The sequence below is a fragment of the Petaurus breviceps genome, unplaced genomic scaffold (genome assembly GCF_028583685.1).
Source record: "Petaurus breviceps papuanus isolate PSGF00001 unplaced genomic scaffold, PetGlider_PUasm1.0 174, whole genome shotgun sequence".
NCBI lineage: Eukaryota > Metazoa > Chordata > Mammalia > Diprotodontia > Petauridae > Petaurus > Petaurus breviceps.
In genome coordinates this window covers 58923035-58950911 of record NW_027185761.1, presented here as the reverse complement: position 1 = coordinate 58950911, position 27877 = coordinate 58923035, and the positions used below count along the sequence as shown (strand labels likewise).

Genomic DNA, 27877 nt, shown 5'->3' with positions numbered 1-27877 from the left:
AATAGGGCTTATTTTCGGGGGAGGGCTTATTTTAGAGGAATCTTACACAGTAAGGAGAGGGCTTATTTTCGGGATAGGTCTTATTATCGGGGAAACACGGTACTACTAGTACTATGCTATGACTGAACTATAATAATCATCTCTAACAATTCTATAGCTAGGCACTGTGCTAAGTGCTTCACATACATGATCTCATTTGACAACTTAGCAGATTCTTGCCCTCCTGGAGTGATTGAAATGTCTTTGGGATCACATCCATCGCATGGGCCAGAGGTTTTCCATCCTTTCCTTAGAAGATGAAGGGGAGTGTTCGTTTACTACCAATTCCCTTTGAGATGACAGCTGAGTGGCTGGTCCCTAGAGCCCTGCAGGATAGTGGAGACAGAGCCAGCACCCGCCAAACTCTCCAATGGCCTGTTCCCTTTTGGACATTGTTCTGGATGAACAGGACATGGGTCATTATGCCCTGTCCTCTGTACATTTATTTGCCAAGGCCTACTTCAACCTCTCTCTCCCCTAGAGATGTGAAGACCTGAGTGAGGAGAGAGTGGAAAAATTCTGGGGAAAAAGTGTTTTTCTATCACTCCCACAAGGAAAAAAGTGTTTGTTTCCACCCACTCCAGCATGCATGACAAGATTTTAGATGATCTTTCCTTTTTATCTTTTAAAGGAGCATGAATAACATTTTTGTGAAAAGACATTGAAGCGGAGACCGCAATGCAGGGAAAAGAAACGGTCTCAGAGTCAGAGCATTTTGTCAGGTCTCAGCTCTGCCCCTTAATGTCCGTATGGCACGTGCTACTTCATGTATGTGGGCCTTGGTTTCCGCAGAACTGAAAAGAGATCTGACTTGGGAATCAGGACCGAGTCTGAATCCTGCCTTTGGTGTTCGGCTTCAGTCCCTTCATCTGTAAAATAAAAGATATGCTCTGAGGCCCCTTCCCAGCTCCAAATCTCTTGTTCTGCGAAGCATTTGGGGCAGTGGAAGGGATACCAAACGGAGAGTCAGTGCCATGGTTTGGAATCCTGCCTCGACCCGTTCTTACCCTGGGACTTGGGACAAGTCATCATTTTGCCTGTTTTCTCGTCTGTAGAATGAGGGGATTTGGAGCAGGTGATATGTGAGGCCCCTATCTCCAGACCTATGACCCTAAAAGTTTCCATGTGGCTCCTTGGCTTGACTGTATGGCCACTATTCCCAAATGAAGCTGACCGAATAAGACAAGGGAATGGTACACAGAGTTGCAGAGCTGTAGCTAGTGTGGCATTGCCCGCTTCCGTGGATACGTGGGAGACTTGCGCTCTCTTTAGCACGGTGTGCCTGGGCCTGCAGGGAGCAATGCAAGGCAGCTTGGGCGCCTTCTGTGGTTTCTGGCTAGTGCTATTTGACCTCCCAGTTGACAGAAGAATTCCCATCCTGGAGACTGGCCCTCACCAGTCTCCACATAACAGAGCTCGGCAGGAGCAGCTACTCTCACAAAGACTGAAAAGAAGGGACTTGTTGCCAGCTTTGCCCCCTGAGACTCAGGCAAAGAGGAAAATAAAGAGGGTGAGGGTTGACCAAGGGCCTTCCAACTCTCTGAACTGCATGATTCTGTGACACTGGAGGTTTTTCCTCTCAGACCTGTGACTCAGAAATTCCCAGAAAGAGGAAAGAAAGCCAATTTCCTTATTGAAGAGGAAGCACTTGAATTCATTGGGCTTCCTGACATATGCTCCTTCTCCTCCCCTCCACCTCTTAGTATCCTGTCCTTCCTCCCCAGCTCAGGCCCAGTGCCACTGCCTCCATGCAGCCCTCCCCAACCCCACCAACTGCCCGTGCCTCCCTGCCCCTTGGGATTTGTGCTCATGGTTGTGCCGTTGTTTACAGTTGTGTCTGACTCTCTGTGACCCCATTTGGGTCACATATTCTTGGCAGAGATACTGGAGTCGTTTGCCATTTCCTTCTCCAGCTTATTTTGCAGACGAGGAAACTGAGGCAAATAGGGTTCAGGGACTTTACTAGGGTTTCATTGTCAGTAAGTATCTGAGGCCACATTTGAACCATGATTACCTTCATTCTTTTTATTTTGGGCAGCGTGGTATAGTGGACCAAGAATTAGCTTCTCCTGTCCAGACAGAGCTGAGTTCAAGTCCTTCCTTCCTCTGCCCCCGCCTTGGCTATGTGGTCCTGGGCAAGTGTCTTCACTTCTCATTGCTCTGGACCTCCCTCTAAGGCTATGAGCTGCAGAGGATGAGCGCTCCCTGCAGGGCTCATGGGGATCTCCCACACTGAGGGAGCCTTGGGCTTCACCCCTCTGCTCTGGGAACCTTTTTAGGTGTAGATGTTGTTTCCTCCCCTAGAATGGGGCCTCCTCCAGAGGAAGGACTGTCTCGTTTCATACTTGTGCCTTCCCCCAGCTCAGAACCTGGAACACAGAGGACACAGTGAATGCTTTGGGGTCAGAGATTAGGACTGGCAAGGACCTGAGGGGCCATCAAGTCCAAATAACACACTTAACACATGAGGAAAATGAGGAATGGGATGTTTAGGAGACTTGTCCAGCGTCACACAGCAGCTAGTAAGTACCTGAGGCAGCTTCACAACATGTCTTAACTCCAGGGCAGTGCTCTGACATCCCAAACTGCCTCAACTCATTAATTTATAGTTCTAGAAGAGAGAGACACAGAGACAGAGAGAGACACACACACACACAGAAACAGAGAAACAGAGAGAGACAGAGTCAGAAAGAGACAGAGACAGAGAGAAAATAAGAGAGAGAGAGAGAGAGAGAGAGAGAGAGAGAGAATGAGGGAATAAAGAGAGACAGAGAAACAGAGACAGAGAGGAGAAAGGGAGGGAGGGAGAGAGACAGAAAGAAAATGAGAGAGACAGAATGAGAGAGAGAAAAGAGAGAAAGAGACAGAGAAAGAGAGGAGAAAGAAAGAGGGGGAGAGATAGAGACAGAGAAAAAAGAGAGACAGAGAGAATGAGAGAGACAGAGAGGAAAGAGAGAGAGAATGAGAGAAAGACAGAGAATGAGAGACACAGAGAGAGAAATAGAATGAGAGAGACAGAGAGAAAGAGAGGCAGAGACAGAGAGACAGAGAAATAGAGACAGAGAGAATGAGAGAGAGACAGAGAGGAGAGAGAAAGAGGGAGAGAGAGAGAATGAGAGAGAGAATGAGAGACAGAGACAGAGAGAGAATGAGAAAGACACAGAGAGAAATAGAATGAGAGAAACAGAGAAAATGAGAGAGACAGAGAGAGAGAGAAAGGATAGAAGGGAGAAGAGCTAGATGGAGAGATAAAGAGCACATACCACATCCCTTTTTTTTAGAGCAGTAACATAAACAAATCATGGATCGGTCTCCAAGTTGAAAGGAAAGTCAGAGGTCACGGAGCCCAACCCCCTCATTTCACTCTTAAGGAAGCTGAGACTGACCAAAGCTGAGTGACTTGCCCAGAATCACAAGGGAGGAAGTGTCTGAGGCAGGATTCGAGCTCTGGCGTCTCTGTCTCCAAGGTCGAGGCTCATCCATGCACCACCTAGTGACCTCATGCTTAGTGGTGTCACTGAAGGGTAAATTCCTAGAGGTCACACAGGGCTGTGTCTGTCTCCCTGCACCTGCTTGATCTCTAGGACTGCTTCCACATTCAACTTACTGGGTGTATGGTGCGGCCTGACCACACCCACTCTGCGCTGCCCCACTGTGTCCTGGGTGACATTTGTGCTTAATTCTTTAGATTCCCTGGCATTTTGTGCCTCGGTGCCATGCTACTGGCAGAATGGTGGTATTTAAAAAACCAGGCTTTGACTTTGATGGGAAGCCTAGCGTTGGTAACTTCCCAGAGGCCAGCCGGCTCACTCCCCTCCTACTGCTCAAATCTGGGTCTAACACACTGTTGGCTGCAATTTTCAAACACTCATTAGAGCTGCAAATATCTCCTGGTGCAGAGGAAAGAAGGCTGGAGTTGGAGCCAGAGTATGTGGAGATTGATCCTGGATCTGCTCTTAATCATCTCTGTGTCCTTGGGCAAGTCACTGCACTTTGCTAGGCCTCAGTTTCCTCACATGTAAAATAAGAAGTTTGAAACAGATGATCCCAAACAGTCAAGACTAGACAATCTCCCAGGTCCCTCCTGACTCTAATCCTGTGATCTTTGACTCATTTTTTTCTGGGGATAGAGTCCTCAGCCTTGAGGAAGACTGATGCAGAACTAAAAATTCCAGAGACTGCTGAATGTTGTCTCATTCTTGAACTGTGGAGGGATTTAAGAAAGGTCAGGTATGGAATAATGGACTTAAAGAGACAAACCAGGGGGCTTAAGGAGGTTCTGTTTGGGGCCCCAGATTCCCTCCCCGAAATAAAGGGGGCAGCAGCTCCAAAGCACAGCCTTTTAGCATTTTGAAGCTGGTCAAAATCTCTGGAAAATGTTAGTGCCCTGTCAGCCACAACTGACATGAGCCCTGCTTCCTTAGGACAGCAGCTCTCTTATCAGCCCCAAGTTAGAGCAGACAGTGGATGGGGAAAGTGGTCAGAGAAATGATGGGGGAGGAGCTTTTAACCTCAAATGCAGGAGTTTCAAGGTACAGAGAACTCGTCCAAAACACTCAAACTCACTTTGTTTTGTATTTTTCTCTTCTCTCCCCGCCTCTTCTCTTCTGTCTTCCTTCCTCTCCCCCAATCTTGTCTCTCTCTGTATCTAAATTTCTCTCCCTCTCTCTTCCTCTCTCCCTCTCCCTGTCTCTGTCTCTCTCTGTCTCTCTCTCTCTGTCTCTCTCTCTCTGTCTCTCTATGTCTCTCTGTCCCTCTCTCTCTGTCTCTCTCTCTGCAGTGTTATTTACTTCATTGTGATTCGAACCATCTGGATTAAGAGTAAAGCCCATGACAGGATCATCTCTAATTGTTCTGGTAAGTCTCCAGTCCTAGCACCACATTCTGCATTCTCAATTCATTTTACTTGCTTGCTAAGTTTTCCTGCTTGGGTGTGGGAAATTTGGCACCTCTGAAGTCAAAGACTCTGCAGCAACCCCATCAGTCAGCCAACTACAAGTAATTTCCCTTTAAAGAGGACATTGGAGGAAGACCTGACTTCGAATCTCACCTGTAACATTAGCTGTGAGACCCTGAGCAAGTCATTTCCCTTCTCAGGGTCTTGAGTAGCTCTCTAGGTCTTTTAAGTCAGTACAAGAACTGATCTCTTTGGGTGAAAGGTGTTTCTCCATTTGGAGGTCCCTGGAGATCAGTGAGATAGCATCTCCCTCAAGGCAAACATGGCCCAGTGAGAGTTCAGCCAAGGAAAGGAAACTTGGGATGAAAACAAGCAGACAAATGAATGAACAAACTTTAAAAACCATCACCCACATAACAGGGCCTGTAAATAGATTTTCTATGCTTTGTTTGGACCCACAGACAATAAAATACCCCCCACACACATCAACCTTCCCTGCAGCACACTGTAAGGGATTCCTTGGCCCTCTCTCTGCTGCTGCCTACATAAGGAGGCTGGTGAATGAAGGAGACAGGCCACCTAAAGCTAACAGAGTCTGTCATCTGTGCACCCCCTGCTCCTGTCCCCATGCATCAAGGTGCTATGCCTTTAAAACACTGACTTGGGCAGGCAGCAAAGGTGGCATTCTACTCTCCCTCCCCTGACACTTGACCTCTTCTTAAGAATGGATTTTCAAGAAAAGGCTATTTTCTTTTGCCTTGATTCCACTAATCGTTCCATCAGTGATACCACACTAATGCCCAGACCAAGCTGTGTCGGCAGGGCAAGGGAGGACTCGCCTAGCTTACACACTGATTGGGAGACAGGTCTTGGAAGTTTGCAAAGAGCTCATTTGATATTCACAATCAGCCCCTGTAATGGGAATGCAAATTTGGAAGATCTTCCTGCCCCTAGGCTAAAGTGCACCTGAAGCCTGGGGAGGGAGGCTTGTTTTTCAGTAGATACTTCTTGATTGGCCAGTGAGTCAATAAGGTTGTTACATTCTCTGAGCCAGGAGAAGGCTATATAAGCCCTGATGTGTAGCTTTGTTTTGGGACTCACTTTGAGAAGTGTTCTGTGATTTGATCTGAATTCTGGGAAGCCATTGTTGAGAGTCCCCCGGCTTTGAAAAGCCCAGATGTGGAAACCCAGGTGTTGACTGGGTATGGATGTAATGGTTGGACAGTTTGGAAATCTGTCTACTTGATCTGTTTCTGTCTTGATAATTCTGCCTGTATGCTTTGAAGTTCGGGGTGCTGACCATTTCCCCTGAACTAGGTAAATGATACATATTTTACTGATTAAAGTAAGCTTGTTAACCCATTTTGAGTTGCTTTCCTTTATCAAAGCAGATCCAAGAACCTGTGTGAGCAGCCACCCTGGGGACGCCGGGGTGCTTGCTGCTACAGCCCCATGAGGCAGGGACTGCACATGTTATCACCATTTTCATATTACAGATGAGAAAACTGAGTTTAGGCTTGGGGGAGGAGGAGAGGGCGGTTGATAGTGGGCTCCCAGTATTTTAATGGAAGAACAGGTTGTCACTCTTTGTGATTCCGAAGGGCAGAGCCACTAGTCATGAATAAAAGCTAGCGAGAAGCACATTTAGGCTGGAAGTAAGAAAAAGAGTGCCCAAAGATGGGAGCCCTCCCACAATGGGACGGGCCACCCCCAAAGGCAGTAGGTTCTCCTTCTCTGGAAATCTTTTTTGAGGGTGACTGTTTGTTAGGTCATGTGTAGAGGAGATTCCTTGGGGGACCAGTCCTTTCCCTCTCTGAGATTCTCCAGTTTAGTGCCTTGCCTATTGCTCTCCATATATTAAGTGTCTGAGCAGGATGGGAACCAGAGTCTTGGAATCATAAATTTAGCCCTAGAAGAGACCTTAGGGACGAAACCTTCATTTTGCAAACAAGGAAACTTGGGCACAGAACAATATCTTAGTAGTAGATGGCTGAGATAGGGTTTGAACCCAGATTTCCGGATTCCAAGTCCAAGTATTGACTCTCCAACAAGGGACAGACTCTTAGGGAACCCCAAAGGAGAAATTATAGCGAGACCAATGGCTTCCGAGTCCCAAAGAATTTTTGCCGACTTAATGGCAGAGTGTAGCAGTTAGAGTGTCGGGCTTAGAACTGCCTGTCATGTCTCTTTACATTCCCAGTGTTTAGCACAGTGCCTGATACATAGTGGGGCTTCAGAAATGTCTATTGACTGACTAGTTTGGGATTCAGAAAGATCTGAATCCAAATTCTCCCTCTGACACTAGCTTTGTGACTGTGGGTCAATAATTTAACCTCTCTGGACCCGTTTCCACAATTGTAAAATAGTAGAGTGATTGGACTGGCTGGCCTCAAGTCCCTTCCAGCTTTCAATCTGTGATCCTCTGACTCTCCAAGAGCTCACATTTGCCCAGTGCTTTGAAGTTCACAAAACATTTCCTCTACACTATTTAATTTAATGCATGTCACAACCCTGCAAGGCAAGGGCTACTTCTCTCACCAGACCTGATCTGTCTCTGGCCACTGGACACAGATGACTCTGGAGGAGAGAGTGAGGCTGCTGACTTTGTACAGCCCTGCCTCACCTAAATCCAATTCACTTGCATGTCATGGCATCACCTCCCTGATGCCACGGTCCCCTTTGAGAATGAAGGACAAACAATGAACACATGAATGATTTCTCTTAACCATTTTTCCAGAAAGGATAAATAAATGACTTGTCCAGGACCACACAGCTAGTAATCGTTTGGGGCAAGAATTGAGCCCACCCTACAAGACTATGACACTATATCCTCCCTGGCCCACTATCTCATGCTGAAACTATGCCTCCAGCTCTGGAATCACATCTGAATGCCTTCAGGAGGGTATCAGGACCTGAGAAGGCCCTGCCAACAGTATGTCCTTTGATGGCTCACTCTCTTTCAAGATTCAGACTCCAAATGATCTCCCAAGCTGGGCAGAACCTTCTTTAAAAAGGAGCCAGGATCATGTGACAGGTTAGGGCCTTGAGTTGCCATGGCAGGCTGGTGGCATGGGAAAGCAACTCAGTTTAAGCCAGCGACCGGACTTAAGCTTTCCACCAGGAGGCCCTTGCCCAGGTAGCCTCTGCACTCTCCAGGGTACTAATGCATTCTGATAGCTGCTTTGCTGATCAACCAGCTCAGTCCCCATGGGGAGAGGGAATAATCCCTTTGCTCTCCCAATAACAGAGAGCTGCTGGTTTAGGATTCTCTCTGTCTCATGAAGAAATTTCTTTCAGTGCCAAAGGCATTTCTTTCTAGGCAGGGGTCCTGATGAGTGGAATCTTCAGAGATTTCAGGGCCAGCTAAGGGGGCTGGTATCTGAGGAAATCATCCCTGGTGTTGGTATGGAAAGAGGTGCCAGTTTTCATTTTAAGCAGATTTCAATCCACCCCTGTCGTTTTGATAAATCCACCCCTATCACTCTAAAAGACACACTAAGCCACAGGGAGTGTCAGGGATTAGGAACTTTCCTGTTCTCATGGGCCAGCCGTAGCAGAGCCTTCCAAGAGAGCTCCTTGGGCAACTGCCTTCCTGCCCCCAAGGGGAAGATACTGCTATTTTTCTGAACATTCATGATTCCTGCCCTGGTAACATCTGTGCTCCACAGGCTTTGGAATTATCCCCCAAACCCTTCACCCTTTCATGTCCCGGATGCCTAAGGCTGCAGTTTACAGGAACCTATGGACCCCTTCTCAGAATCATAGTTTTAAATGCATTAAATAAAATACATGAGATTAGAAAGAGAACTGATTATGTTTAAATACAGTGATTGAAATATTTTCTTAAAGCTAAATTCACAGCTCCTCACCCCCAAAGAACCCCTGCATGGAAAGGCCTTCTTTTCATTTTACTCAGAAAGCTGTTACTCCTTTACTCACCCAGCTAGGTGGAAAGAAAGCAGGTCTGCTACATGGTTTGGGATTTGAGATGGTTTATAAAGAAATTCAGTTTACCTTCAAATGAATGAAGTGGAAATTCTGCAAGTGGGGACTCTGTTGACCAATTCAGATAACAAATGGGTACAAATGAACTTCCTGAAATCCAGAGAGCTTCTTTGCCTATGACCACCCAATGAGTAGATGTGGAGGCAGGAATGGAACCCTGGTACCCATGATTCCAAGTTTTCCATTGTGGCTCCCACATCCCTGGGACATTTCCTGATCACTCCCCAGAGGCTAGTGCCCTCCCTTAAAATTATCATGCTTTTAGATACCTGGTTAGCAGCAGAATGGTGTGTAGCTAGAGGCTGTGAAATTGGGAATGCTTGGGTTGAATTTACATCCCATCAGGGCCACATCCTGACTGTGTGACCCTGGGCAAGTCACTCAATTTCTCAGTGACCCAGACAACTCACTAAGCCCACATTTCAGAGAAGATGCCCACGTGCACTGGTAGAGACAGTTTCTCACCCAGGAGTTCCCTCTATCACTGAAATGATAGGAGGGCAAGTCCCTTTTCAAGTTACTGAGGTGTATGTGTATGTATATACCTAAGTGTGTATATATGTGCATATATATATATTTATGTACATACCCCACATTTCATCTATATGAATATAAGTATTGCATATATATATGAATATATCTATAAAAAATTGGAAATATTTCTACACATGCTGGTCTATGTACAAGATGTTTCTCCTATTGAATGTAAGCTACCTAAAGGTAGGAAATATTTTACTTTATCTTTGTATCCCCAGGATCCACACCAGAGCCCCATATACAGTAGGGGCTTAATAAATGCTGGTTGAATTGAGTTTGGCTGAGGAGAGCTAATTCTTTATGGTTTAAAAAGTACTTTCAAGACTGTAACACATGAATGTTTATCTGTGGTTGATTGGCCTTTCTTGCATCACTGTAGAAATTTTATATATACACATGTGCGAGTATAAAATTTTACATTTTAAATTAACAATCATTACTTTCTCTCCCCCCTCCTAATTGAAAAAATCTCATAAAAAGCATTTTCCATGCTTTGGTTCATGGAGTCCTCACAATTGCCCTTTGGCATGAGTAACATAAATATTATCACCCCTATTTTACAGATGAAGTAAAAAATGAGAATGGCAATGTCATTCCCTGAAGGTCACCAGCTCCCATGAGTAATCCTCATTCCAATAGCAGCTGGTCTGGTGCCTCCCTTGGAGAGCTTGGCCCCCGCCTTCATTTGAGTTAATGAGCAAACAGAACTTTGATTAAGAGCCAATTGATGCATCTTTGGAGTATATGGTAGGTGCTTAATGAATGTTTGTTGAATTCAATTCAATTCAACAATCATTCATGAAGTGCCTGCTTTGGACCCAGCATTGAACTGGATACTAGGGATGCAAAAACTAAAAGAAAAAGAAGCCTGACCTCAGGACATTTGCATTCTCCTAGGGTGAAGCAATATGTACACAGATAAGCAAATGGAAAGTAATTGAGTAACTGCAGGGGACTTGTTCAGTTGTTTGGGTCACTCCCAACTCTTCATGACCCCACTTGGCAGACTGCTTTGCCATTTCCTTCTCTGGCTTATTTTAGAGATGATGAAATGAGTTAGGTGAACTGCCCAGGGTCACACAACTACTGAGTGTGTGAAGCTGCATTTGAACTCATAAAGATGAGTCTGCAGTCCCAGTGCTCTGAACACTATGGCACCACCTAACTGCCCCAATTGTAGGTGATAGAAAACACAACTGGGGGTGTCAATAAAGGTCTTTCATAAGAAGTGACCCATGGATTAGAAGGGGCAAAGGGGAGGAGGGAGAACATCTCCTGGTAGGGGGTACAGCCAGAGCAAATGCATGGAGGTGGGAGATGGACTCGTATTGAGGAAACCTCAGGGCGGCCAGTGTGACTCCAATGCTGAATATTTGAGGGGAGGAGGGGACAGTCATTCTGGACCAGTTGACTTTGAAGGCTCCTAAGCACCAAATGTGAGCATTTATATTGTCTCATAGTAGGGATTAGAAGCCACCAAAAGTCTCGGAGCAGGGCACCAACATGGTCAGGCCTGTGCTTAGGAAAATGAACTCGGCAGTCGGGGTTGGGAGTGGGAGGAAACTGAAATGATTTAATTGACTTGAACAGAAAGAATGGCCAAATTTGGCTCCACATGTGATTCCCACGGCCTGGACTTAGCCTATCTACCCATCAGATGCGGGGACTATCTCACCTCTGGCTTGATTGTCCCTTTCCTCTTCTCCTGTACAGAGGAAAAACTGAGTTCCAGCTACAACCGAGGACTCATCTCAAGGGCAAAAATCAAGGCCATTAAGTACAGCATCGTCATCATTTTTGGTAAGTAAATCACCAGCAGCAGGACATTCGGGACCTGTTGTTCAGTCGTTTCAATCATGTCTGACTCTTCGTGACCCCATGTCATTAAGATACTTGGCAAAGACACTAGAGTGGTTTGCCATTTCCTTCTCCAGCTCATTTTACAGATAAGGAAACTGAGGCAAAAAGGAGAAATACCATGCCAGTCACACAGCTAGTAAGTGTCTGGATTTGAACTCAAGTCCTTCTGACTGCAGGCCCTGTACTCTAGCCACTGCCCCACCTAGCTGCCCAATTTGGAACCTACTCCATACAAATTCCAAAGTGATACCTGGTGAAGGTGGAAGTGGAGAGAGAGCTCCCAGTGAAGAGTGGCACACAATGGACCATGAATCTTTGTCTGAGGTGAGGAGGACAGATGATCCAAACATCTTCTCCATCATCTTAGGACAGTAAAATGTATTTTTACTGGAAAGTGTGTTTTGAGGCAAGGGAAGTAAAAGGAGAGTCCTCTTAATACATGGTTAGATTTTTTTAGGTCATCCAGGTAGAATATTAGTCCCATTAACTAGCATTTACTAAGTGCTTAGAACTAAACACTGGGAATACTACCCAAGCAGGAAGAAAGGCATTCCCTACCCTTCCGGAGTTTCTGTTCCAATGGGAGAAGACAACACATAAATAGCAGTTGCACAAACTGGAGGGGGGCAGGGCATGGAGTAAAAGGTGAAACCCTTGGAGCAGGAGCAGAACAAAGTCTGGGGAAGGTAAGAGGACAGGAAGCCCTGGTTGGTCTGGGTTGGCCTCCTGCTTCAGAAGGAGGATCTGGGAATAACTAGCCAATACAGGAGAGGCCAAAGGGGTGGGCCAAGGGGACTGCCAACGTGAGGAGGAATCCAGGGATGGGCAGAGGGAGCTTCCAGGGTACAGAGCTCTCTGTGGAGATGAGTCAGCAGAGCAGCGTGGCACGCTGGGCCAGCAGGGCTGTCTCTGTCTCCCACCCTTCCCTGTCCAGCCACCTTTCCTCTTTCTCATCTACCCTCCCAACTCTGGGTATATTCCCTGCCCACTCCTTCCTCCCAATAGGACATAAAGATCATCCTCATTGCAAATAGCATCCTAAGTTAGGGTGAAGGGAGTTTTGGCTCAGGGCACTGATGTGGGGGGAGGGGACCTCACTTCCACCTCTTCAACCACCCTCCAGTCACCTCAGTCCTGTGATCACCATTCCCAGGGCCAGCAACCTGGACAGATGGTGCTGTCCCTGGTCCTGGAGTCCTCTGGGCCTCAGCTTCCTCCCCTTCACAAAATTCCTCATTAAGGTTCTGATTGAAAACATTTATTGAACCCCTACTATGTAGACAATCCAGGCTTTTAGAATGTTGGGACTCTCCATCCCTAATGTGAGCAAAACAGGGAAGGGAACCAGGACCCCAAACCGGGGGTGGGGACGGGGAGGGGAAGGGAATACTCCCTTTTCTACCTCAAGTCCAGGCTCCATCTTTATTTAATTTTTAAAGTACTTGGATCCTAGAAGCTCCCAGAATGCTCCCCTCTTGGCATTAGACCCTGTGAAAGTCTCAGAATAAAGACAATGGACAAAGGCTGACTGGACCACACAGTGGAGGGGGTGGATCCAAAGTAGGAAAAACAGAGAAGAGAGGGAGAAACATGGCCCAATTCCAAAAGCTGATCTGGGAGAGCAAATATATATGTTCTTGAAAGTTTTCAAGGTTTTATCAGAGGTCCCTGCAGTAGATAAAAGATATTCACAGACCTGGACCCAGCTTCTCTTGGAATTGAGTTGAAAATGTACAGGTTTCTGAAAACTCTGCTTCAGAGCAGGGAAAATGGTTCTAATCTGAAACTGGACCCAGGGTCCTAAAGGCCTCTGGCCCTTTGGTCAGAAAGCAGGGCTGGGGGTGGGGGAGGAAGACACAACTGGGACATTCTAAGGCAATAGAAAACCACACCTACCGTGTTTCCCCGATAATAAGACCTATCCCGAAAATAAGCCCTCCCCTTACTGTGTAAGATTCCTCTAAAATAAGCCCTCCCCGAAAATAAGCCCTATTGAGATTGCTACTGTAGTGAAGGTGATCCCCTGCGCTACACGCTACATTACGGTACCCTCTGTATGCACCGCCCCTCCCCGCCAGTGAAACGCACGCCTGCTCCAAGCTGCATCCAATCAGAGCTGCAGCAGTGAGCGTGTCATCCTGTTCTTCCCCAGTGATTTGCTTGCTGGCACCATTGAGAGCAGTGCCGCGGAGGAGAGCTGAGGCAGGACAACATAAGCCCTCCCCTGAAAATAAGCCCTCTGGTGTTTTTCTTTCCAAAAAAATTAATAAGACAGTGTCTTATTATCGGGGAAACATGGTATAGAGGTGGATTAAGGAATGGTAGCCTACCTCACATTTAAATAGGGATGTGAGACATGTGCTGGACTTTCCCATTCATAGCACCATGGACAGGTATTACATCTGTTAGCACCTCCATTTTACAGGTGAGGAAACTGAAGGTCAGAGAGAAGAAGGCACTTGCCCAAGGTTACAAATACCAGCAGAGCCAGCACTTGATCCTGGGACTCCTGACTCCAAATCCAAAGTTCATCAATCCATACCTGAAAAAGCCACATCTGTCATCCCTACCCCTGAGGAGGCTGAGACTAATAGAACTCCAGAGTTCTGAGCAGCAGTAAGGCTAATGCAGATTGGGCATGTGTCCAAAAGTCTTGGACCAAGATGATAATCCCTCAAGAATGAGGCCACAAGATTCCTTAAGGGGTGAACTGGCCCAAGGTAGAAACAAAAACTTGGAACTTTTTCACCAAATTGTTATTGAGATTGGGGCCATGAATGCCTGTGTAAAACAGGGAAACCCGATCTAAAACCAAGAAACAGTTCTTACTCTCAAGTCCCTTACATTCTTCACAAAGAGAACACAGGAGAGAGAAACAGAGACAGAGAGAGAGAGAGAAAGAGAGAGAGAGACAGAGAGAGAAAGAGAGAGAGAGACAGAGACAGAGACAGAGAGACAGAGAGAGAGAGACAGAGACAGAGAGAGAGAGAGAGACAGAGAGAGACAGAGACAGAGAGACAGAGAGACAGAGAGACAGAGACAAAGACAGAGAGACAGAGAGACAGAGACAGAGAGAGACAGAGAGAGAGAGAGAGAGAGAGACAGAGAGACAGAGACAGAGATTATATGAACACACACCCCACAAGATAATCTGAGATGAGTAAGAGGGAAGTAGTCTTCCTTCAGGAGTCAGAGACTTGGGAGAGACCTTAGGAACCATCTAGTCCCAGCTCTTTCATTTCAGAGAGGGGATGCCTTGAGGTACCCCAGGGAACTTAAATGAGGTGCCTATGGTTCCACAGGTAGTATGTGTCAGAGCCATGACTCAAACATTTGTCTTTTGACTCCAAATCTAGATCTGCTTCCAGGAAACCACAACCATCTTGATGATGTGGAAGGGTCTGTTATTTTATTCTTCTGTTTTGCACAGTCTTGGAGAAAGAAAGCACAATATGCCAGAGAGAGAAAAAAAGTCACATCATCCTGAGAGCAAACAGTCTGGTATTCATAACATATCTGCTTTTTGAGGTGAAATCATGAAAGTTGCCTAAGTCCCAGAAAGATCATTGCAAGCTGTGTTGGTGATTAGGCAAACATCAGTCCTGGGGATAGGCTCTTAATTGGTAACCATGGGAGATCAGGTGAGGGTTTGTACCAAAACCCAAGGGGCTAAGATAAACAAGAAAAGCAGCTGTGGGCCAGGAGAGTTGAAGCTAGGTCAGCACTAGGCTAGAAGGCAAGATGTAGAAGCAAGTAGGGAGCTAGCTAACCATTTGCTTGACTCTATCTGCTTTTTTTACTAGGCCAGCCCCACTGTGCAGTGACACATTGTCATGAGCAGGTTGGACTCCACCATGCCCTTTCCTGACTCAGTCACATCAATATGACCTTATCCCAAAAGGATGCAAAGACCTCTGCCTATGAACTTGTTCCAAAGCAGCTCAATGCCAGGGCACTTCCATCACTTTAATCAGCAAAAGAAATAAGAGTTTAAAAAATTCTCCCTCTATCTCTCTCATACACACATACACGCACACACAACGCAGTGTCATAGTTGTATTCAAAGGAATAGGGCACTTTCTGTAACACTTTGGAGAATGTAAAAAATAAGGACCCTTTTAGAAGGCAGGACTTGGTGTACTAAAAGCATCCACCAACCCTTGAACAACCACTTTGTCAAAAGACTTGACTGTACTCTGCAAGTTGTGATTCTGTGACTCTGTTTCCTCCCTCCCCAGCCACAACACACACATAAACATTATATCAACAATCTGAGAGTGAGAAATTAGAATGTTGAAATACTCTGCATCTCTATAGAGCTTTTCCTCTGAGACTCCCAGAAGAGCTTTATCATCATTGTATTTAGAGCTGCATTTTATGTATATCCCACATTGATCTAGCCCCAAAGCCATAACTGAGGTGAGGCACTCAGGTCTTTGCTCAGAGTACTGAAACTTAGAGGGTGCTTATGACACTTGCAATCCTTTGCCAAAATGGAAACGAGTGAACCTAGTATGCCCTTAATAAGAATTAAAATAGGTGTCTGTGTCCCAAATGAGCTCTGCATCAATCTGGTGCTCATTTTGCATAAATAAATAGGAATAAGATTAAACCAAGACTCATTAATTCAGAATACCTGAGAGTCAGAAGCAGTAAGACTATCTGGATCTAGTGAAAAGTCTAAATAACAAATGTTACTTACATAGATCCATGAGCTCATTGACATAGCAACTCTCCAATGGTACAGACAGATCCATCCCTATCTTCCTGTCCTATGCAACTCTCTTCCATCTCTCCCCACAAATGGGACATGGGGAGTTTGTGCTGGCCTATCTCTTGTCACTGCATAGATATCAGTGGAACATATGGACTGTCCATCTGCTATCCATAGCTCTCACTGTGTAAGTATTATTGGTTATATTTTTTCACGTATTTTTATTTTGTTTAAGCATATATCCAGGCCAAGGAAGTTTCCGTCCAACAGCAGATTTTAAGGGGTTTGCTTTGTAGCTGGGTATTCAGTATTTATGGCTAGCATATCATTTGCTTATAAGTGAGGGCTTGAGATTTGAAAAACACACACAGATACAATTTTAATCTTTGTAAGTAAGGCCCTTAAGGAGGATTTGAATGGAGGTGAGGAAGCCACAACTGTATTATATTTTAAATGAGTATTTACACTCTTATTTACTCATGTGGAGAGATTGGTTTTAAGCTCCTGAAACAATCAAAGGCTTTAGGGTGGCAGAGTTACTGAAAACAAATTCTTCCCCTTGCTTTCTGTTCCAGTCACACTAGCCACCTTATTCTTCTTCTTCCAAAGCCCTTCATCTCTCACCCCCACACCTTTGTACAGGCTGGAATGGCATGCCTCTTCACTCCCTGTCTCTTTGAATCCTTACCTGCCTTCAAAGCTCAGCCGCAGCAAAGCTTCCTGCATGAGCCATTCTGTTATCCCCACCGACGTTAATTCCCTCTGCCCCCAATTAATATATATATAATACATGCATGGACACATGTTATACATACATATACACACATGAATGCATATGCATGTGTGCTGTGTATACATATCTAGATATAATTAGATGTAGAAATATAGATGTATAGTTATCGATATAGATCTATTTGTGTGGGTCTTGTTTCGGTGATAGAACACAAGCTCCCCTAGAACAGAGACTTTTTGGTGACTGTCTTTGTACCACCACTTCCTGCCACAATGCTTGATGTGTTAAGCAGTGGCTTTAATAAATGCTCACTGATGGACTGAATGATTTGGACCCAGAAGATTTATGTTCCAAAGCCAGCTGTGCCACCTTTGTGACCTTGGGCAAGTCTTTCACTGTCTCAGTTTCCTCCTCTGTGAAAGGAGGGGAATGGACAAAGTGACTTCTAAGCCTTCTTCCACTCTAAATCTGTTATTTAGGGAGATCTTCTCATCTAAACATGAGGAGCTCAACCCTCAATTTCTTTCATATCTCAGAGTCAGATTTTATCCCCGGACAAGGTCAGTTCTTGTTTGCTAACTGACTGGCTCTGATTAGTGAGTGTCAGAGCCCGAACTTGTAAGCCCAAGGCAGTCTGCAAGGCTAGAGAAAAGATCCACAAAAGTTCTTAATGAATGTGCTGCCCACAGGCGGCAGTAGCCAGGCCATGAGGAATGGAGAGGCTGGCCGAGGACCTGCATGCCAAGGTTAAGCGTTCATCCCATTTTTATAACTTGCTTCTCTCTCCTTTTAGCATTTGTCATCTGCTGGAGTCCCTACTTCCTCTTTGATATTCTGGACAACTTCAGTCTCCTCCCTGAGACCAAAGAGCGCTTCTATGCCTCCGTGATCATCCAAAACCTGCCAGCCCTCAACAGTGCCATCAACCCCCTGATTTACTGCCTCTTCAGCAACAGCCTTTGCTACCCCTGCAGGTCAGAACAATGGTACCTTCAGCCCTGTCACCAGGCACTGCCTGATCGGAGCTCCCCAATGTGATCAGGGCATCTGCATTGTACATATTAGGAAAAGCAGGCTCAGATAGATAAGGAACTAGGGGCAGAACCAAGGACTGCAGCTACCTGGTCCCTTGGACATCAGGTCCTAGGGACTTCCCTTCAAAGCTGCAGCTGCTTCCCCTGAGACTCAGGTCAAGTACCACCTTCTTTCTGAGTGAGGCCTATTTTAAGTCTCATAGCTGCCTGTGACCACCCTTTGGAATTACTCTGCATTTCTTGGTACATGTGCTCATGTAGAGTAGAATGTAAACACTCATGGTCATAGGAACAGAGGCTCACAGTTTTGGAGCTGGAAGTTAAGTACAATTGCCTCATTTTACAGATGGGGAAACTGAGACATAGCCTGGAATCCCTGTATAGTATCTGAGACAAGATTCAAACCCAGAACTTCCTGACTTGGTCCCAAGGACCTGGAGGTTTTTATATTATTCCTGAGCTAAGAGGGAGCTAGCTGTTGGAACAGGGTGTGGCTAAATTAATGTCCAGCTGCTGGCATGAGAAAGGAAAGGGGACATGGTGACAACAGAAGAGGCTGAGGTGGCCAGGTAAGGCCCCAGGGGAGATGGATCCTGGGTGCAGCCCTTCCAAAGTCAAAGGGAGAGCAGGAAGGACATAGGGCCACCCCGAGGCTATGAGGGCCAAGGACTGTCTGATTCTGGTCACTATATCCCAGTGCATAGGAAATGCTTACCAAGTGCCCATTGAAGGAATGAATTTCTGTCATTTTGGTCATCATCTCCTCTCTCTGGGTTTAAATCACATTGCTGGCATTTACTGCCTGTGTGACCTTGGATAGGTTCATCTGCTTCCCCAAATCTCTGTTTGCTCCTCTGTAGAATGAGGCAGTTGGACTAGAGTAGGGTCTCTAAGGCCTCTGCAAGCTCCATAAAATGAGAGAGCTGAATTTGGCAACCTCGGAGCTTTCTTCTGGCTCTGAATGCATGATTTTAGCATTCTTTACCTGTCCCACAGCTAAAAGTAATGTTTGCTTTCTCACTTTACTTTCTCTAGGGAAAGGAGGGATATACGAGGGACCTTCCAAGAGAAAACAGAGAGGCATGAGATGCACATCAGACCCAAGCCAGAATTTGTTTAGCAGGGAGGCTGGGGGGACTGGGGCACCCAGGAAAGCAACCTGGTCATTCCCCCCATCAGCAGGGCAGGAGCTGGCAAAGGCCTCAGCATCCCTCCACCATCCCTTCTATCATCCAAATGAACTCTGCCTCTGATCAGGAGCAGCCTGGCCAGATCCACAAGGTGTCTGGTCACTATCACGGGGCAGCAAAGGCTGATCAAAAGTCACCGATTAAACAGCAAAAGGAGCAGGACTTCTATCCTGGGTCACCCTTTGTCGGCCTTTCGCTCTCATCAACAGATTGGGGGCTGGGCAGAGAGGAGAGAAGAAAGGTGGGGAAGTAGGAGAGGTGAGACAAAGAAGGGAAGAAGGAAGGCTGGAGATCGACTGAGCCATGGGCAGTTTATTATTTCATGAAGCCTTTATAGACATCATTCAATAGCCGTGGCCTCGGGATGGTTTGTATTCTAAATACTGGCCTTGGTTCATCTCCATTGAAGGACTGTCAATATCTCCTTTCCTGGAAAACCTTGGATTGTGGATGGGTTTGTAGGCAGCAGCCTGGTTATCTGGTGAAAGCCACAACATTTTGCACTGCTGGACATTGATGTTGGAAAGGAGTCAGACTGGCAACGGCCTGGCCTTTGAACCAAGGACCTTTGAACCAAGACCATGCACGTGGGTAACTTAAGAACTAAGACCGTGCTTGGCAGGGGAGAAAAGCCGAAAGCCAGAGAGGATTGTGGGAAAGAGTATTAAAAGGCAATGAGACCTTTCCAGAGCTGGAAAATGAGCAGAATTCAGAGTGTGCCTCTCCCCATCTCCATGCTCTAGCAGGAACACTCCCACTGCTCTGGGTCCCTTCTCCCCAAAGTTTCAGGGAAACTTCCGGGCCCAGACTGAGCTGAGGTTTGACTTGGCCCCTGACTGAGCTGTCTGGCTTGCTATCTGCACTTCTTCCACCCTCTCCAATTTGCACGCTCCGGGACCTTATCTACTGAAACCTGTGCATCATTCTGCTGTACGCTGCTTGTCATTTTGCTTGTTCTAGCCAACCACGACATTTCCTGTCATCACCTCGATCCAAGCGGGACATGGTTAAGTTTGGGGGGAAAGTTGTTCAGTCCTTTTATCGGCAGATTCCTTCCCCTTGGAAATGGAGCAAATGTCACTCAGTTCTGTATAGATCACCCCCTCCAGCCCAAGGACGAGCATTTTATTTTTAGTGTTGCATGGATTACTGACATTAGAGTGTCCTTGGCACAAGCCTCCTCCCCGGGATTCAGCCCTTAAATCTCCTTCTGCTGCCGCAAGACTGGAGTCGTTAAAACGTTGGACATATTTTAATAGCACTCTGGCCCTCATTACAGTGTCAGCCCAGGGGTGGCATATTTAAGGTCATGGTGGTATTTCTACCATGAACTCCTCTTGTCCCATCTGCGCATGAGGGAAAACATCCCTTTAGTCTAAAATTGGAGTCGTCAGCCACCATCTGCCCAGTGGGGTTTTGCTAAATTTGAAAAAGCTGAGGCTAGTTTTCAGGTTTTAAAACTCATGGGAACCACTTGGATGGACTTGGGTGACCCTGCTGGCATGGAGTTACTTTTGTTTATTAATGAGCCCTGCCCATCCTTTGGCTGGAGATCACAGCTCTCCATAACAGATGCACAGAGTCATTTTCAAAACCTTTGCATGAATCTGGGCCAATTAACAATCAAGGTCTGGAACATACCCTAGACTGGCAAGTCAGCAATCTCCTTACTCTGCCTCCATCCAAACTGCACACATCCCACAGCTTAGTAAAGTCCCCATCTGCAAATGGCCTTTGCTGCCTACCTCGGTGATCGGTAGGTTCTGCAAGCTAATGAGACAGTCTTCTGGAGCGTGTGGCACGCGGCAGATAAAGTAGACCATTGTTACGGTTGCTGTTCCTAAGACATTGTAGCTGCTATCACTTCAGAACAAGCAGGGGTGAAGAAGACAAACACACGGGACGCTGTGATAAAATGCCTGGTTAAAATAGAAGGGACTTTGTGGGGACCTGTCTTGTGGGAGCCCAGTGTGTTTGCTGAACTAACGATGGGAATAGGTACACCTTAAGAGCTGTGATTCTGGGGACAAGACAGATCACACTCAGTCTCTGACTCAGTGGACCCAGCGAGTCATAGGATGGTATTTTAAAGGGGGAAGGGACTCTAGCCTCATTTTACAGATGGGGAAACTGAGACACAGAGAAGCTGCCCACAGTCACATAGGAATATTTTAAAGGGACCCTTGCCTACAGTCACATGGGAAATAATGGAAGAGCTAGGAGCTGGACCCGGGGCTCCAACCCCACATCCAGGGTTCTTCTCAAGACATCATGCTGCAGTTTGTAAATCACAAAGCTATTCAAGGTGCAGAGAGGCACAGGGACTTTCCCACACAGGAACTTTCACTTGATCCACTACATCACACAGACTGTTGTTTTTAAATCTGGACCTGCAATTTTAATCTGTGTGAGCTTTATCAATCAGAATTTCCTCAATTCTTCTGCAGCTCATAGGGCCCAAGAGTTACCTGAGAACCTAGAGGTGACATGATTTGCCCAAGGTCTTACAACCAGTCTGTGTCAGAGCTCAGAATGGAACCTAATGCTTCCCAGCTTCCAGGAAAGCTTTCTCTCCACTTCACCACACTGCCTCTTGCCAAAATAATTGTGGAAATGATTTGAATTTTATTCTATAAGAACACACTGATCCCTCTGCTGCTTACCAGCTGTAGCAAGTCATGTAACCTCTCACAGGGCTCAGTTCCCTCATCTGCAAACAAGAATATCAGCTCCTCTGCCTAAAACCAGAGGTCAGACCAAGGTCCCTTTAGTTCTCAGCACTAAGATTTATCACTTCATTGGCTAAAGGTGTGTCTTGGGAATAAAAGATCCTGGGTCTTTTCTGAGGAACTTGTTCAAATTCCATTTGGTTCAATCTACTAAAGTGCTAGTTAGCACCTACTCTGTGCACGTGGATGACTGACTACAGATTTCAAGGAAGAAAAAGCAAATTCAAGAAAAGCCTTTTGTAACCAGTGGTGCCCAAGGCCAGCCCCGCAGGAAGCTTGGAATTCTAAGCAGTGGCCCTGAGAAGCCATTGGGGGATGGTGTGCCAAACTCCATGTCTTTTCCTTCCATGACTGTGGTCTCTGGGATAAGGATAGAATTTACCATCTTGAGCATACTTAGAGTCTTGGGGGAAAATGAGTGTCCAGTTGGGCAATGCTCCAAGGGGAAGGTTAAAGGAGAAGGTTGGGGAGGGTAGTGCCAGGCTCTAGAGCAATCCAAAGGCTTCGACCTCCTGCATGGCAGCTTTCACAACAGCTCCCCATTTCAGGGCTACAAGGAACATCTGTCTAACAAAAGCAGGAGGATTTAATCAAGTCAAGCTCACAAAAGAAATGTGTGCTTTTCCTTTACTGAAGCAAATTAAGGGGAAATGGAAAAATCTATTCAGCTTATCAGGCATATGTTGGACATAATTTAATTGAATTCTAGTTTTACCAATGTGCCACACTATTTTCCCCCAAATAACTTTAATTTGTGGTTATTTAAAGGGAAAGAAAACCTAAAAAATAGAACCTTGAAGCACTCAACAAGTTTTATTTTGACAAAGATTCTCACATACTTTAGACAATTTGTCTTTTCCTTATTCCAGGCCTTTTAAGTATCTATGCGGTAGGACATGGAGTTAGACATGGAATTAGACAACCTGGGTTCAAGTCCCAGCCCAAACCTTTCCTAGCTGTGTGACCTTAGTGTTGTCATCTGTAAAATGGGAGTAATAATTCTTGTGCTGCCTAACTTCCACATAAGTGAAGTGCAGTGCTTTCCCACCTCTGCTGTCCCAGGCAGGAGGAGCCAGGTGCCAAATACCTGCATGGCATAGACAGGCCTTTCAGCTTCATCACACTTAGCAGAGCTTGTGACCTACAAAAGTAGCCTTGGGGAACCAAGTCACCTACCCAGCATGGTGAGGCCCTGGACGGGAGTTTAGGGGGAGAATACATGTATCACATATATACATAGATCTAAAAGTCTGTGTGTGTGTGTACATACACAAAGACCTACAGAGCACTTTAAGGTTCACAGATAACTTTGCCAATGTTATGTCGTTGGATCTTCACAATGACTCTGGCTGAGGCAGGCAGGTGCTTTTATTATCCCCATTTCACAGATGAAGAAACTGCAGCAGAGAAAGGTTAAGAGACATGCTCAGAGTGGCACAGCCAATCAGCATCTGAGACCTTTGGACTCGGGGCTCCCCGACTCCAGCTCCTGCACTCTGTCCTCTCTGTCACCCAGATGCCTCTGGGAAAGCCAATCCGAACTATGCTTCCCTCATCTTTAAAACAAGGCTGGTAAGGACCTATCTCACAGGTTTATTGTGAAGCTCCGATGAGATAATGTAGGTACAATGCTTTTCAAACCTTTAAACGTTATACAAATGTCAGTCATTACTAGAGAAACTTTCTTCACTTGGGTAGATAGCCACTCCTGCCCTTTTGTCCTGCATCCACATCCTTTTATCAGTCTTGCATAGGATCCACACCCCACACCAGAGATCTTCCTCTGGTTCTTTTAAAAGCATGTGGCTACAGATTGGTGCCATACATAGATGGTCTCTCCCTCCCTCCATTCCCTTTCTCCCACCCAAGCCCTCAGTGGGGCTATGCCACAGTCTGCTTCCACCCACCACACACCTTCCTGCAGACACTTGGGTCACCTACAACTCCAATTCTGAGATGGTGATGTCGCACAATCTGCAACCATATGGCATCCTTCCATAAACAAAATCCTTTACTAATTTTTTTTAATTGAGATTGTCTTCCTTGGGCCCTGTTCCCTTTCTGAATTGCTCTATTGGGCTAGGATGTATGCCCCTGTCAAATGAAACGCTAGAAGAGGAAATAAACAGATCAGGAGATAAGCTCTCAACAATCATTCACTGAATGAGAACAAATAAATGAATTAGTGACCTGAAGAGAGACATCCCCATCCAAACAGGAAGAGATACGAGTCAGATTTTATTAGAGTCACCGTCACTCAAAGGCACTGGATAGGTATCTGCTAACAAGGTTCCTTCCCTGGGTTAATAAAGCCATACATGGTGGTCCCCACACCTGCGACCTGAGCCACCGGGGATGCTGAGGCAGGGAAGAAGGCAGGGGATCCACACTGAGCATGGCAGTCAGATGAGGAGCCCTCAGGAGTGAGGGACCCCCAGGCTGCCCGAGGAGGGCGTGAACTGGCCCAGATCACTAAGGGATGAGGTGAGATCGGCCCATGAGCAGTCCCTGACCTTCCAGCCCGGGTGACATAAGGAGGCCCAGATGTCAAAAATAAAAAGTAATGAAGATTCAAGGAAACTGGAGAAATTATTGGATTGGGGTCAGGGCATGAGGCTCAAGCCCTACTTTGCTGCTTTACTCTGGGTCTAACTTTGGCCAAGTCACTGAACCTCCCTGGGCTTCAGTCAAGGGAGCTGGTCCTTTCCAGCTTCAAATCCCAGGATCCCATGATTCTGGAGATGAAGATAACTAACTCAGCAGCCCCAGAACTCAGCACATAAGATGGAATGAGGACCATTGTGTATCTGCCCTAATAGAACAGCAAGAAATCACCTCTAGAAAAGGGCTTGGAAAGCCTAAAATGGAATGGGCGACCTTTTCAGTTAGACAGCCTAATGGGGGAAAGGAGAGGGGAGTTGGCACAGGAGGCACTGTGGGGGAGTGGCAAAGGTCATAGCATCATGGCATCATGGATGTAGAGCTAGGAATGGCCTTAGAAGCCCTCTAATCAAGATTCCTTCATTTAACAGATGAGAACGGTGAGATTAAGCGACTTGTTTAAGGTCATCACATGGTTAAGAAGTGTCAGGATTCAATCCCAGGCCCACATCCAGTGTTCTTAACCCCTGTGCCAAACAGCCTCTTCAAAAGATGGAGGAAGGAGCAGCCTAGGGGCAGCCACAGCAATATTCAGAACAAGTAAATAAAAAGAATTCAAGAAAATAACAATGGACTGGGGGACCTTTGGGTACACTCTGTACCCTCACTGCATTTCCACCCAGATCTTGGCTCCCTGGTGTCCCCTTCAACCTGCTACCATTTCTCTGGGCTGATTTCCCCAAAGCCAGGCCACCTGACCCACACGGCTCTCTTTACTACATGCCTTCCGCACCACAACTGGCTTCTAATCGTTTGTTGAGCACATTCAACTCTTAGCCATTCTCATGACAACACTCATTGCAAGGTGGGGGAAACTAGGCATATGCTAACCAAGGAAAATGATTGTCAATAATTTACAGACGAGATGGTCCCTCCTTTGTCAGCAAGCAGAGGGTCCAGGATTATGGGTTTTATATGATGATGGAGGGGGTGCCTCGCATAGGTCCACTTAGGGGTGGGCTTGCAGCCATTCATGGTATCTCATGACAGATGATTGTTAAATTTTAATTGTGAGCCTTTTATCTCAGAAATCAGCAAATGTTTAAAAAAAAACCAACAATCTAAGCTCTATTATTTTGTTGATGGTGAGGATTTGAAGTGATAGTCAGCAAGGCAGCACAATAAAGTATTCAGCCTGAAGTCAGGAAGACCTGAGCCCAAAGCCAGCCTCACACACTTGCTAGCTGTGCGACCTTGGGTAAGTCACTTCAATAACCCTTTATTGAGTGGCGACTATGTGCCAGGCACTGTGTGAAATGGGGATAATAACCCGTACCCTCCCAGGGCTGTTGTGAGGATCAAATGAGATAATATTTATAAAGCCCTTAGCACCGTGACTGGCGCATAGTAGGTGCTAAGGAAACACTCCCCTTCTCCCCTGATGGAGAAAATGGAGCAGACTGAAGTTTTAAATGACAAGCATATACAAGTTTTTCAGCAGACCAGTTTTTAAACACTTACCGACCCAGCCCAGGACAGACCCAACTGGTTTTCCACCTCTGAGGTCACATAAGCAGATAGCTGCCAGTTATCAAGGCTGCATGAGGCCCAGGGAGGTTCAAAAGATTCCAGAAAAGGGCGGGGGTGCCAAGTAGGAAGAGGAACGTTCGTCTAGAACAAGGGGAACGCGTACCACACAAGCTTCATATCTCAGAGGCTCCCCTAAAAGCAGGGTTTGGTTTGGTTGGTTTATTTTCTGACCACCACACATGGCAAGGCAGATGACCTCTCAGAGTCTCAGTTCCCTCCTCACTAAAATGGGATAAAAGACCTGCATATATATATAAGACCCCACACAAGTAGGCTTGCATGATTCCTTGCAGGACAGTGTGTTATCCTGTATGTGGTATATATACATGAAGGGAGCCATGACTCCTGGTTCAAAACAGAGACTTCCCAGAAGAAATGGAGAGAGAAAGGTTGAGACAAGGGTGGACTTTGGAGGGCAGTCAGGAGTCCTCAGGGCCCTAGGCATGTGAGGAGGTATGGCACCACAATATGCCCCTGGATTCTCAGTCCCTGCATCCCCAGAGACCTCCCAAGTGCAGACATCTCAAACAAAATTGGGCTGTCCTTGGTTAAACTGAGATTTCATCTTGTTTCCCAGTTGAAGAATTCCTGACTCTCATATATCCTATACCTAATCTGATCTGTATAATTTCCCTGATTACAGTGTTACTGCTTGTTTCAATAAATATGTTTGCTTGCTATGGGTAATTGCCTTTTGTTCGGGAGAAGAGGATCCAGTCTGATGAGGATGAAGCTAACTCTTACAATGCAGGTCCAGGGTGGGACAACTTCCCATCCTAAGTGACCACAAAGAGTCATTTTTACTCTGAACCCCAAAAGAGCATCATATCCCTAGAATATAACTATTTGGCATGAACTAGATATAAGCTTAGCCTTATCTTTCCCTTGAAGACATAGGAGCAAAAAGGAAAAATGATCACCTAATCACAACCCTCCTCATACTCTCCCCAAAAGAGAAACTCCAATCCCCTCAGAGGTGACGTCTGATACCCCCCCCCACACCCCATCAGCTCTGTCCTGGCTACCACCTCCTGGGCCCTTGTGATCTAGTGCTGATTCCTACAGACATCTGGAGGATTGTTGGAAAGCTCAAGTGAGAAAATATGGTGCACCTGCATTGCTGTGGAAACAAGACTCGAGCTTTCATTTGTGGGACTATGCTTTTCTGGAGGGCTTCTGGGAGGAGGAGGCAGAAAATTACAATGAGCAATCATTCTTCCTGATACTTACCATGTGGAGAAAAAAACTAAAGGATCTCTTGGGGCAGTCCAACCTCTGGGAGCTGGTTCCCTTCCTCCTTCCTCTTCCAGACCAGGAGCTTTTAGAGCAGAAGGTACTTTTCCCAATTGAGAACCGATGAGTCACACCTTGGTGAGCCTTGAGATCTGGGGAAAGGGAACTACATTTTTCCTCCTTTGCCTATTAAGTAGGGACTCAAAGGCTGCATCTCCCTTAAACTGGTGGATGATTTCCTTTCCCTTTAAGAGAAAGTGGAGCTCAGGGAAAGTAGCTGACTTAGCCTCTATAATCAGAAGCCCTGACTGATTCCTATCTGAACTGTTCACCTACCATTACTCACTGCCTTTTCCTTTCTACTGTTTCCCTCCCCATTAAATATATATCAAGAAAACCTGGCAGCCACTAATGCTTGTTATATGTCTAACACCTGTGGAGGTAGAGATTTGGAGGATGGCTTGGATGTGGGCAGAAGCAGAAACATTGCCAGCCTCAGTCAAAGGGTCAGAGAATGACTCCATACAGAAGTCACAAAGGCAATGGAAACATATCAAGATAGACCCCCAGGGCCAGCACTTGTACAAAAACAGGTGACTCCTAGACCTAGTAGAGATAAGCTCTTGGGTAAAGGCAAGGAGAGATAGGGAAAGGGAGCCTATATTATTGTCTAAATCTGATCTTACCCTTAGATTCTTTATAGGTGATGACCCTC

At 46.1% G+C, this 27877-nt stretch overlaps 1 protein-coding gene and 1 long non-coding RNA gene across 4 annotated transcripts in view; one reads left to right on the top strand and one right to left on the bottom strand.

Annotated features, from left to right (window-relative positions):
• The window catches only part of NPSR1 (neuropeptide S receptor 1), a 180451-nt gene extending 161512 nt beyond the window's left edge, over positions 1-18939 (top strand). For 2 of the 3 annotated variants that reach the window (XM_069084548.1, XM_069084546.1), the window contains 4 exons: positions 4820-4896; positions 11192-11278; positions 17579-17771; positions 18861-18939. In XM_069084548.1, the coding sequence (XP_068940649.1) occupies positions 4820-4896; positions 11192-11278; positions 17579-17771; positions 18861-18939 (436 nt within the window). Of the gene's footprint in view, positions 1-4819; positions 4897-11191; positions 11279-17578; positions 17772-18854 lie in introns of all 3 variants that reach the window. The other variant, XM_069084547.1, reaches the window with a different exon arrangement.
• Positions 651-27466, bottom strand: LOC138158457 (uncharacterized). Its single transcript, XR_011167653.1, has 3 exons — positions 27160-27466; positions 2054-2408; positions 651-908 (listed from the first exon to the last, which is right to left on the bottom strand). It is a non-coding gene; the product is annotated as an uncharacterized lncRNA (long non-coding RNA).
• Between the last annotated feature and the right edge of the window lie 411 nt (positions 27467-27877).